The sequence below is a fragment of the Anomaloglossus baeobatrachus genome, chromosome 8, assembly GCF_048569485.1.
Source record: "Anomaloglossus baeobatrachus isolate aAnoBae1 chromosome 8, aAnoBae1.hap1, whole genome shotgun sequence".
NCBI lineage: Eukaryota > Metazoa > Chordata > Amphibia > Anura > Aromobatidae > Anomaloglossus > Anomaloglossus baeobatrachus.
This window is the reverse complement of record NC_134360.1, coordinates 241,756,874-241,769,856: the sequence shown is the minus strand read 5'-3', so window position 1 is coordinate 241,769,856 and position 12,983 is coordinate 241,756,874. Positions and strand designations below refer to the sequence as shown.

At 51.7% G+C, this 12,983-nt stretch overlaps 1 protein-coding gene across 3 annotated transcripts in view; it reads right to left on the bottom strand.

The window, feature by feature from the left end:
- CDC20 (cell division cycle 20) overlaps positions 1-12,983 on the bottom strand; it is a 42,757-nt gene that overhangs the window by 22,081 nt on the left and 7,693 nt on the right. For all 3 annotated transcript variants that reach the window (XM_075321168.1, XM_075321169.1, XM_075321170.1), the window contains exons 2-5: positions 9,307-9,525; positions 7,585-7,730; positions 6,397-6,493; positions 5,322-5,450 (exon numbers count right to left, since the gene is read on the bottom strand). In XM_075321168.1, coding sequence (XP_075177283.1) covers positions 5,322-5,450; positions 6,397-6,493; positions 7,585-7,730; positions 9,307-9,514 — 580 coding nt within the window. In that variant the 5' untranslated portion in view covers positions 9,515-9,525. The remainder of the gene's footprint in view (positions 1-5,321; positions 5,451-6,396; positions 6,494-7,584; positions 7,731-9,306; positions 9,526-12,983) is intronic.

Below are 12,983 nucleotides of genomic sequence, written 5' to 3'. Positions count from 1 at the left end.
CATGAGCCAGTGTGTCTACCGCAAAACCTGAGGATTGTGGACCACGGTTGGACAGCTGAAATAGTCTGCCTCGCAGTTTTGACATCTAGGATGTGGGCTGCGGATACGGTGGACTAGGAGTCCCTTGTCCACTGAAGAATGTTGAGGCGCCAAGATTGCCAGGCGGCTGAGTGTCCCGCCCTGGAAGTCGATGTAGGAAAACACTGTCACGTTTTCCGACTGGACTCGAATGTGCCTAGCCGCCAACAGATGGTGAAGGCGTAGAGAGCTAGAAAAAGAGCTCTGATTTCCAGCCTATTGATCCAGAGGGCTGAGCGGACAGAGTCCAAGCGCCCTGCGCTCCACGGTGGAGATATACTGCTCCCAAGGCGGAAAGACCAGCACCCTGGTGAGGATCACCCGGGACGGGGCCAGGAAGGAGCGTCCCTGAGACAGAGTGGCCGAAACCACCACTGAAAACGAGCCCCTGGTCAGTGGCAAAGCCACCACCCCGTGGAAGGAGGGAGTTCGCGTGTACAGCGGAAAACATCCAGTCTCAGGACGCAGGAGAAACTGGGCAAGGAATCGCTTCCATTGACGCCACCGTCTGACCAGCACCAGTATTTGGTGTCTGATAGAACGACGTCGACCGCCAGCGGAGGGACTACTGATCGACTAAGAGCAGCTTCACAAGAGCCGACAGTCTCGAATTGCGTCCCTGAGAACCTCTGGTTCGAAGTCAGAGTGGACTTGAACAGAATGACAAGCCACCCGAATAGGTTAGAGTGGCGAGAGTAAGCGAAGTACTCTGCTAAGAGTCTGCACTGGATGAAGCCCCGAGAAGAAGGCCGTCCAGGGCAAACGATCACTGCCAATCCCTAGGGGTGCAGGCCCCGCATCACAGCAGCCCCAATGAGAATACTCGAGGGGCCGTGGCTAACCCCAAGGGAAGAGCCACGAATTGGACCACTCCGATGGCAAAACGTAGTCAACGCTGGTGTGAAACTGCGATTGACCCCTGCCGAAAAGCATCTCTGATGCCGATGGCTGCTAGGGAATCTCCTTGGGTTCTTGATTGATCCGGTGAAAAAAAGAAAAAAAAAAAAAAGAAAAAAAAAAAAACACGGAACAAGACCGAGGCTCCATGTGAAAATGCCACACCTGACCATGCTGAAAAAGCTAAAGATCTAGGTCGGAAGGCACCGCCCTCTTCGGGGACTAGAAATAGATTTGAACAAAAATCTCAGAACCGTTCCCAGTCGAGAACCGGTACAATTACTCCATTGGCCTGCAAGAAATGCCACGGCCTGTGAGAAGGCGGCGGCCTTGGAGCCGGGAGGTGACAGAAAAAAAATCTGTTTGGCGGGTGGACAGAAATCCATCCTGTAGCCATGGGAGATATGATCCCGCCCCCACTGAACGGAGACGTGGTAGAACCATACGTCGCCAAGTGGAGAGAGCCTGCCACCGACCAAGGAGGTGGTTGGCGTGGCTAGATAGCTCGGAGGAAGCTGACTCCGTGGTAGCATCTCCTGCGGTCTTTTGAAGACGCAGCTTCAAGCTATTTGGTTCTATGAACCAAGGCCGAGCTAGAGGACGATCAGATGGAGGAACGCCACCAAAACCTCAACTGATTCCTGTCCTGGACAGGTTCCCTGGTTTAGGTTTGTGGCAAGGAAGAACTCTCCCCGCCAAGAGCTTCCTGAATTTCATCCAGTTGGTTCCGAAGAGACTGGTCCCACCAAAGGGGAGCCCAGCAAGGAACCCCTATAGAGGCATCTGCTTTCCATTACCGAAGCCACAGGAGCCTGCGGATAGCGAGGAAAGTAGCCAAGACCACCGCCGTGCGGTGTCCAGCATGGCAGACCTGGCATAGGATGAAAAGACTGAAGTCTGGAAGTTCAGGCAACCGTTTTGGGCATAGAGCCCCTGTGAGGGAATGCATCTCCTCCAGACAAGCAGAGAAGGTACAAAAGAACCGCACTGCCGTAAAGCTGAGGAGAACGAAGCTGCTGCCGCCCCAATACCGACTTGGCCCAAGGACAACCGGGCGGACCGCAAAACCTTAAGTGAGGAGCTATAAGCCACTGACATAACGGTCCGGGCTGAGCCACCTGAGGTGACTGAGCCCACTTCTTGACCACCATTTGTGGACAGGGGAAACAGTCCTCAGAATCACGCTTCATGGGAAGCGACTGTCAGAGCGGACCCTGGGCTTGGTCACAGGGGCCTGAAAACTGGAGTGGTTAAGGAACACACTTTGTGTTCTCCTAGGTAAGGTAACTCCGGCGGATTGGGGTCCAGTACAAAATTAATGTACCGTGGGAGCCCTATAGAGGTGCCGTCAGCCACTGATACAACTATCCGGGCTGAAAGTCTGGACACTGGAGGGGCCACGTTTGGCGAATGAGTACACTCCTTGACCACCTCTGATGGGAGGGGGAAACAGGCCGCAGAACCCCGCTTTGGGGTCTGCAGGACAGGCTGTGAGCTTGGACGCAGCAGGCTGAAAACTGGAGTGGTTAAGGAACACACTCCTCGTCCTGTTAAAGGTATACTGATGCCTTTCTGCCAGCGGGGAATACTCCCCTGATACGGGCAGATGGAGGTCCAGTACAAGTATAATGGACGCAATCCAATCATTTGGCTCTGCGTCACGTACGGACGGATCAATGTACATAAAGTAGCGTCCGAGCCCCTGGTAGAGACATCCTCCTCGTCCAGTGAGTCAGCTCGTAATCGGAGCTGCGGGACGGGGAAGGACAGGGGACCCTGCGTCTCCCTGTCAGGAGGACGGGGTCTGAGCCCAGAAGGAGAGACCTTTGTGAGCTTTATTGAGCGAGCTGAAGCAGAAAACGCCCTGAGAGGGGAGCTGCATGCTCAGCAGATGCCAGGACAGCCGACCCCTGGAAATAGGATTCCCTCAGGGGTCAGCCACCGAAACCGGAGCAGATGGAGGGGCCACTAATTAGCAATCATTCGGCTCTGCCTCCAAGCTGAGGGGCCACCATGGTTATGAGCTCGGTACAGCCGTACGAGACTACCTGCAGTGCATAATAAAAACAACCTGCAGCCCTGCTCTGTGAGACATGCTGCAGAGGTGGGGGCTCTGTCAAGACTGGCCCCCAGCATATATAAACCGATAAAACAAGCAGCTGCACAACCGGAAGTTGTGGCTGCCAATCGTTTAAACAGACATGTTTGTGCCCCCTGGTCCCTCAGCCCAGGTCCCCACTTGTCACACTGTGGAATCTCTGTGCCCATGCAGGCACAGAGAACGCTGAGAACATGGCGACTGGAGCGAGGAGAGGGGGCGGGGCCTACTCTGAGAGCAGCAAAAGGATTCTGTCAGTGAGGTAGCCAGGGGAGGGAATCCTTCCTCAATGAGGAGTGTCCCTTCGCTTGTGCTGCACAGCCGCTGGGCGGAGCTACACTGCCTCTCTGCATGACTGACATGCAGAGACAGTGGAAACCGAAACTAGGCCCCAGGCGAAGCCGGGGCCTAGAGTAAAACATGCGGCCGACGTGCAGGCACCATCGGCGCGGTTCTCCAGTGAAAACTGGAGAACCGGCCGGAAATGTTAACACCAAACATAAAACACATTCCCCCAATAAATAAACATAAAGGACCCTTGGAAAGACCACTTTCTGTTGTAATAACGTCTCATATACTTAGCTTGTGAGACGCAGGTTGCCAGGGTCCTGGGGGGGGTGATAGCTCCGTCCAGCAGGGTCCTGCAAAAGGGCTGCGGATGGAGACTGGTCTCCTGCAAAGCAGTGAGAACCGTGTTGGCTCCCACTTCAAGCCAGAGCCCCAGCATGGGATGGTGAAGGAGCGCGGCATGAAAGGGATACAGCCCTGAAATCAACCTTAACAGCAGCCCCGCAGTGGGGTGAGAAGGGACATGCCGGGAGTCCAGACTGGACCCGCTTTTCTTCCAAATCTTTGTCCAAAAGGAAAAATCAAAAATCAAAATCAGAGAATGCATGTGTGTGTGATCCTCCTGAAACACAAAGCATGAAAACTGGCTAGGACTGGCTAGCAGGGGGTGTATATGCTAGGAGGGAGGAGCTACACGTTTTGAGTGTAGTAACTGTGTGTCCTCCGGAGGCAGTAGCTATACACCCATGGTCTGGGTCTCCCATAGGAACGATAAAGAAAAAAAAGTTTATTTATGGCACCTTCCATTTAAAATGATTGATTGTTATTAATACATGAATAAAGTTGCAACATTCCTTCTAAGGCTATGTGCCCACGCTGCGGAAAATGCGCGGATTTTGCCGCGGATTTCTCGCGGAAAAGCCGCGGATTTTCCAAAAAATGCAGCAGCGGCACTTCCAAGCCATTTCAATGGCATTTTGGAAATGCTGTGTCCATGCTGCGGATTTTTCCGGGGCGGATTTGCCGCGGATTTTGATCTGGAAAAATCTGCAGCATGTCAATTATTGTTGCGGATTTTGGGTATAGAATGGGGGGGGGGGGGGGGGGGGGGGAAAGAAAAAAAAAGTGCGGATTTGCCGCGAAAGTCGCGGATTTTCATGCAGAAAAATCCGCAGCAACATTCTACCGTGGACACATAGCCTAAGGCGGAGGTCTCAGACACGCGGACCCTGAAGCGGCTTGTTGCGGCCCGAGTGCCCACAGACCCCCGTGATGATTGCGTTACTATGCAGGGGGCCAGCGCCGGCAGGGCTTTACTACAGTTGATTCGTTTGTGGCACTGTGCACGTATAGGAGCTCTCTGCACTCTACCAATGTCAAGCAGGTAACATCAATGTATGAAGTCACCTGCGCCTGTGAATGGTAGAAAGCAGAGAGCTCCTAAGTGCATGCTGCAAATGAATCAACTGTAGTAAAGCCGCGCCGGCCCCCTGCATAGTAAATGCGATAGTCACTGGGTCTACTGCAACAAGCAGTTTAAAGAAAACAGATGGAACGGAGGAAAGGTGAGAAGAATCTTTTTTTCTTGTGGATGTCAAGAACAGTATAATAGGGAACTAGGATGAGGATTGGAGATATTACTACTTGGGCACAATGCTACAAAGATGGGCACAATGATGGGAGAAAAAAAAAAAAAAAAAAAACATTTTTAGTGGTAAAAACAACCATATAAACGCAACAAGTGCAGGTTTGTTTTAATAAAGAGAAAAAAAAAAAAATTCACAAAAAGTGAGCCAAGGGTGTATAGAAGAGTCATGGAATCACTAAAATGTCACTTGGCCCTGCAAAGAATGTGGCCCCCCAAAAAATTCTCTGTATGTGCGGCCGATACACCCAGCAGAGTTTGAGACCCCTGCTCTAAGGGCTTCACCAGGTCCTATGACCTAGGTACTAGACTTACAGTAATCATTCCTGATCTCCGGAGCGTCGAGGACTCTGTCGGGCATGGAGGGGATGTAGCGGCTGGGCTTTTTGCTGGATCCAGGAGTAGTTTTCTGACTGTACAGGACCTTCAAGTTGTTCTGGTAACCTGGAAAAGTAGTAATAAAATAAGCTCAACGTAAAGAAACAGCCAAAAGTGTAAAGTGGTTATCCCGTCTGATCACCCAAAAAAAAAAAAAAAAAAAAAAAAAAAAAAAAAAAAAAAAAAACCACACACCACACACACACACCAACACCACACACACACCACACCACACACACACCAACACCACACACACACACACACCAACACCACACACACACACACACCCACCAACACCACACACACACACACACACCAACACCACACACACCAACACCACACACACCAACACCACACACACCAACACCACACACACCAACACCACACACACCAACACCACACACACACACACACCACAGCCTTATTTAATGCTCACAGGGGCCAATCCAGAGCTTACACATCTTAATCATGTCCTCAATGAGTCACGGTGGAAGCCTGCCATTCAGACAAGAATATAACTTTCCCAATTTGAGGACGCCAATGACCCATTATTCCCTCCCCCCCACCCCTCTATACAACAATCTGAATGTGGCCTAAGGCTAAGTGCGCACACAGCGTTTTTTGGCCGCAAAATGCACATGTTTTTTACAACGTTTCGGTGCATTTATGGCTGTGTTTTTACAATGCATTGCATGGGTGAAAACTTAAAGAATTGATATATCCATTTTTTTTTAGCTTAAAAACGCAGTTAAAAATTATACATAAATAATTGTGTGCGGACAGCAAAAATGACTTTGCTGGGGAAGCAAAGTCATGCAGTTTTGAGCCCAAAAACACCCGAAAAATGTGCAAAAATGCTCAGTGCGCACATAGCCCAAGCCAGTGATCAGCAGAAATACCCGACCATCCTGTAGAACAGATGTGAACAGAAACCAAGTCCGAGCAGCATGTGTTATTCTTTACAGATCAGCCCATTCAGGTAAAGTTTGGATTCCAGACAGAGGTCACAAACCTTCAGGAGCATTGAGAGACTTTCCACCAAGACGCAAGATTTTAGCATCTTCCATATCAAATCCATTGAGGTTGACCGCCCAGGCCTTCTGCTGCTCCTGTGTAACACGTGGGAGAAAGACGGGTGAGGCCAAAAGCCCAAAGCACGGCCAAAATCTGCCATAAGGAGAATGCTAGCACCGCACTGCCTGGCGTTGAGGAATCCCTCCTGACAAAACATTCCCCAAACCTTCCTAAATGGGTGTAGTGCCATTGCATTAAAACACTTCTTGATCGCCGGCTACCAGAGGTGCTCTTCTTGATTTACGTGACCTCAATTCTAACTCCCCACCTGCACCCCCCCCTCCCCCATCACACAGAGGTTTGTGTGTGTGAAGAGGACATAACTTTTAGAATGCGGGTCTATGGAGCCAACCCCCCCCTACCTTCCCATTTATGTGATCAACCCTACAGATCTATGGTCCGTAATCTACATATATACACATACACTATTCCAGTTATAAGAAGTCCACCTATGTGACTGCTGGAGGACACTGCTATGCTGTGCCTGCTGTAGTCCCATAGAGAAGGACCAGGCAACTGCTGATCGATGCATATTAAGAAGAGAGCAGATTCTTGGGATAAGGCCGGGGCCACACAGGGACTAATGCGATCCTCGCAGGACACTCTGCTCACGATGGCAGCACAGCAGGAGCAGTGTGTCACTGCGACTGAGGTCCGATCATGCGCTCGGACCTAAGCTGTGGGGGGGTGGGCCGGCACTCAGGAGGGAGGGATTTATCTCCCCATCTCCTCCGTTGTCTGCTATTGCCATTCTCTCCCTGCACTCGCATTACACCGGTGTACTGCAAGTGCAGTGCGCTCTCTCGCCCCATAGACTTCAATGGGTGCGGAAGAAGGATCGCATTACAGTCGCCGCATACTGCGATTGTTTACTCTGTCCGATAAAATAAATCGCTCATGTGTGCCGACACAGGCCAATATTGGTCCGAGTGGAATGCGATGTTTTATTGCACTCCACTCGGTCCGATTTTCATGCTGTGTGTCTTAGGCCTTAGTGGGGTCTCAGTGAGATATCCACTGATCTAGACCTTCTCACCCTGTAAATCAGTGATCAGATTTGACACCTGAATACCCCTTTAAGTCCATGAGATTTCCAGTAACAAGCCATGGCGGATGCAATATTCACCTTCTTTGTCGGGGACTGGTCGGCCGGCTCATTCTCCTTACTGAGCAGGAAGCTGGCCACATCCATCTGCATGGCACTGCGGTTAGGAATAAACCGATCCCCTCCAGCGCGTGATGGCGTACCCTGCAGCTTCCCCTGCGATTTTCCTGGAGAAACAATATTACAGTAAGTGTGCAAACATCCAAAGCTGTTGTATCAAATAAGCCGGCTGTAGGCCGAGCGTCTGCCCATCGGCCATTTCCCCCACACACAGGAGCACTGGTTCGGTGGAGAGATCATGTATATAGGTGGGCGAGCACCAAAGTGTTCAAGTGCTCGTTCCTGAAGACAAGCAGGTCAGACGCTCTAAAAGTGGGCAACTCAAACAAGTATAGTGGAAGCCAATAGACAAACTCCCGCTTACCACATCATCCATCCCTCATTATGGAGGCCAGGATCCAGCCTCACCATTGCACCCAACAAGCCAAGGAGAAAACATAGGATCTATTTTTTCTTTAGATAATGGAAGCCACTGACGGGGCAGTTGGGGGGGGGGGGGGCGGCAGGGTTTCAGGCCCCCCCCCCCCCTGCCCTTTGATACACGACATCTGAAAACTGTTATCTCCAGTGACTGCTCTCCCTGGGCGCCTGCACACACCATGCAGTGAAGCAAGGCGGTGCTTTGTGGTCGTTTCATGGATGAGACATCCAGGCACCCGCCCGAGCCCCTCATGTACCCCGATGCGCAATCAAGTAGTAAGCAGAGCTGAGCACTAATTGTGTACTCTCTAGGAAAAAGCTGGCGACTTATCTACAAAAGTATAAAGCGATTGACAGTCTGAAATCAGACATGTCCGATCAATACCTTCTGACCACCATTGGCCGGTGCCCCCATACACAGACCATCAGCTGAACCGGTCAACATCAACCTAGTTATGAATGAGGGACTTCATGGTTCTGCCCATTAAGTGAATAATTAAAAAATGTTGACCAGAATTTTCTTTTTTGTATGGTCCTAAAAATTACAGGCAGGTAGTTGCTCACAGAAGCAACTACCTGTTATACGGTCACAGCTCCTACTGGTGATTCAGCTGCTTCATGTCAAAAGCTCACCTCTACTCCCGGGCTGTCCTGTTGACAGGGTGCGACTGCTGACATGAAGCAGATTGCCAGCTGTTGCCCTACTGCCCAATTGTGGGAAGCTGGCTGCCAATCCGCATCATGTCAGCAGCCGCACCCCATGGACAGTACAGAGCGGAAAAGAGCCCGCTGCTCTGTGGATGTGACAGGGTGAAGGCTAAGGACATATCCAGCGTTTCTCCCGTTTGTCGGATTCGGCGTGCTCCCGTACAGTGTATACAGTACAGTGGCTGCACGACAAGCTCCGGTCACGTGCTGTCATGTGACCAGGTATTTGCAGCGCAGGCACTGTACTGTATACACTGTACGGGAGCGCGCTGGATCTGACAAACAGGAGAGCGCTTTCTGCGTGCTAGTACTCAAACATCGTAGAAAAAAAAAAGAAATAAAATCCAGATAACCCCTCTAAAGAGACATTCCCGGAAGCAGCTCTGCAGATAATGTGTGAGCAGGCAATGCTGGGAGACTTCAGATTATGCAGAATTGTGACAACACCAACATCTATTAGGGAACGTCACACAGAGCAACGTCCCAATATCCAGAACAGGCGCCCCCTCGGCCAGAACAGGCGCGCCCCCCCCGCGGCCAGAACAGGCGCCCCACCTGGCGTTTTTGACGGCGTCTTGCTGGAGCTGTGGGATCTGTTTGCCGCCTTCATGGGAGACACGATACTGGAGTTGACCGATGTGTTTGCCGACGAGCAGCCTCCCTCCTTCGCTTTGCGCTGCCATCGTGCCAGCGGAGCGTTTGTGATGGGGGTATCCAGCTTTAGGATGCTGTTCAGGTCGTTTTCGAACACAAACTGTGCCATGTGTGTCCAATCTGCAGAATAGGAGCGAGAACATTAATGGGGATAAAGATCAGCGAACAGAAGAACAAGTTTATCCAAAACTCCCGGACGGGAGACGCGAGAACTCCTTGCTCTTGAGACACCGGCATTAAAAGCCATTCAGTAACCGGTACAGAGCAAGGTTGCTTTTATAGGGTCTCACTCCCCTACAGCGTTGTATTGTTAGATTTGGAGGGTGTTTGGTTTTTGTTCTTTAAAGAGGGGGGAGGGGCGGCATTGATTCCCCTTAATAAAAACTGCTAGCCATAAAGAATATTAAGAAGGGAATTTTGTTTACTTACCGTAAATTCCTTTTCTTCTAGCTCCTATTGGGAGACCCAGACAATTGGGTGTATAGCTTCTGCCTCCGGAGGCCACACAAAGTATTACACTTTAAAAAGTGTAACCCCTCCCCTCTGCTATACACCCTCCCGTGCATCACGGGCTCCTCAGTTTTGGTGCAAAAGCAGGAAGGAGGAAACTTATAAATTGGTCTAAGGTAAATTCAATCCGAAGGATGTTCGGAGAACTGAAACCATGAACCAAAAGAACAATTCAACATGAACAACATGTGTACACAAAAGAACAACAGCCCGAAGGGAACAGGGGCGGGTGCTGGGTCTCCCAATAGGAGCTAGAAGAAAAGGAATTTACGGTAAGTAAACAAAATTCCCTTCTTTGTCGCTCCATTGGGAGACCCAGACAATTGGGATGTCCAAAAGCAATCCCTGGGTGGGTAACAGATACCTCGATAAAAAGAGCCGAAAAACGGCCCCCTCTTACAGGTGGGCAACTGCCGCCTGAAGGACTCGCCTACCTAGGCTGGCATCTGCCGAATCATCGGCATGCACCTGATAGTGTTTCGTGAAAGTGTGCAGACTCGACTAGGTAGCCGCCTGCCACACCTGCCGAGCCGTAGCCTGGTGTCGCAATGCTCAGGACACCGACGGCTCTGGTAGAATGGGCCTTCAGCCCTGCAGGAATCGGAAGCCCAAAAGAACGGTATGCTTCAAGAATCGGTTTCTTGATTCACCGAGCCAAGGTTGACTTAAAAACCTGAAATCCTTACTCTGGTCCGCGACAAGGACAAGAGCGCATCAGACCGGCGCAGGGGCGCCGTGCGAGAAATGTAGAGCCGGAGTGCTCTCACCAGATCTAATAAATGCAAATCCTTTTCACATTGGTGAACTGGATGCGGCCCCAAAGAGGGTAAGACGAAACGGGGATATCTTAGGGAGAAAGGCCGGGACCGGATGTAGAACCACCCTATCCTGGTGAAACACCAGGAAGGGGGCTTTGCATGACAGCGCTGCCAGCTGAGATACTCTTCTGAGTGATGTGACTGCCACTAGGAAGGCCACCCTTTGCGAAAGAAAGTGGGCAAGGCAAACGGCCAGGGAGTAAAACCCTGATCAGAGCACCAGGATAAGAAGATCCTCCAAGTCCTGTGATAGATCTTGGAGGACGTTGGTTTCCTGGCCTGTCTCATGGTGGCAATGACATCTGGAGATATCCCTGATGACGCTAGGAGCCACCACACAGTGAGGATTAGAGCCGTAGAATTCCGAAGGAATTATGGCCCTTGAGGCAGCAAGTCTGGTCGGTCTGGGAGTGCCCACGGTTGACCCACCGTGAGGTGCCACAGATCCGGGTACCACGATCACCTCGGCCAGTCTGGAGCAACGAGGATGGTGCGGCGACAGTCTGACCTGATCTTGCGTAACACTCTGGGCAGTAGTGCCAGAGGAGGAAATACATAAGGCAGTCGAAACTGCGACCAGTCGTGAACTAGCGCGTCTGCCGCCAGAGCTGTGTGATCCTTGGACCGAGCCATGAATGCCGGGACTTTGTTGTAGTGCTGAGACGCCATTAGATCGACGTCCGGCGTTCCCCAACGGCAACAGATCTCTAGAAACACGTGCGGGTGAAGACCATTCCCCTGCGTCCATGCCCTGGCGACTGAGAAAAATCTGCTTCCCAGTTTTCTACGCCCGGGATGTGAACTGTGGAGATGTTGGAGGCTGTGGTTTCCGCCCACAGCCGAATCCGCCGAACTGCTCGGAAGGCTTGACGACTGCGTGTGCCGCCCTGGTGGTTGATGTACGCAATTGCCTTGGCGTTGTCCGACTGAATTCGGATCTGCCTGCCGTCCAGCTACCGCTGGAACACCTTTAGGGCTAGATCCACTGCCCTTATCTCCAGAACATTGAACCGAGGGGAGGACTCTGTCGGAGTCCAGGTTCCCTGAGCCGAGTGGTGAAGGAAGACCGCTCCCCACCCTGACAGACTCGCGTCCGTCGTGACCCCAGCCCCGGCTGGAGGCCGGAAGGATTTTTCCTTCGCCCAGGAAGTGGAAAGAAGACACCACTGAAGAGAGGTTTTGCTGCAAGGGAAAGAGACGTTCTTGTCTAGGGACGTCGACCTCCTGTCCCATTTGCGGTGTCCGATAGAATCGGACGCAGACGAAACTGCGCAAGGGAACTGCCTCCCTTGCTGTCACCATCTTCCTGGGACAGTGCATGAGGCGCCTCAAGGGGTGACTGGGCCCGAAGGAGAGATTGCACCCCTGTCTGTAGTGGACGCTGACTATGCAGCGGAAGCTTCACTATCGCTGAGAGAGTATAAAACTCCATCCCGAGATAAGTCAGTGATTGGGTCGGTGTCAGTTTTGACCTTGGAATTTTGATGATCCACCCGAACCCCTGGAGAGTCTCCAGAGCAATGGTCAGGTTGTGTTGACATGCCACCCAGGAGGGTGTCTTGACTAGAGGATCGTCTAGGTAAGTGATCACCGAGTGGCCCTGTAGGACCGCCACCACTGCTGCCATGACCTTGGTGAAGACCCGTGGGGCTGTCGCCCGGCCGAATGGCAGTGCCACGAACTGAAGGTGTTCATCCCTGATGGCGAAACGCAGAAAGCGTTGAAGCTCGGGTGTGATCGGCACATGGAGATAAGCATCCTTGATGTCAATTGATGCTAGGAAGTCTCCTTGTGACATCGAGACTTCAGAGTGTTCATCTGAAAAAGTGCATCGGCTCGCTCGGGGAGCGGAGATGTTCTGAAGAAACGAGTCGGAGGACGAGAGCAGAGCTGTATCCTGTAACCGTGAGACAGGATGTCTCTCACCCATCGGTCTTGGACTGCGGCAAGGACGAGACTGTCTAGTAACTTCATCCAATTGCTCGCCAAACAAACGGTCGCCATAAAAATGGCAAACCGGTTAAGAACTTCTTGGAAGCAGAGCCTGCCTTCCATTCACGTAGCCACATGGCCCTGCAGACTGCCACTGAATTGGTGGATGCTACCGCTGTACGGCTCGCAGAGTCCAGGAACGGCGTTCATGGCATAGAACGAGAAAACCTACGCCTGAGAAGTGAAGGACACAACCTGGGTGGCAGAGTTATGTGCAACCGCAATAATCTCAGCTGGAGAAGCTGAGATAGCTTGGAG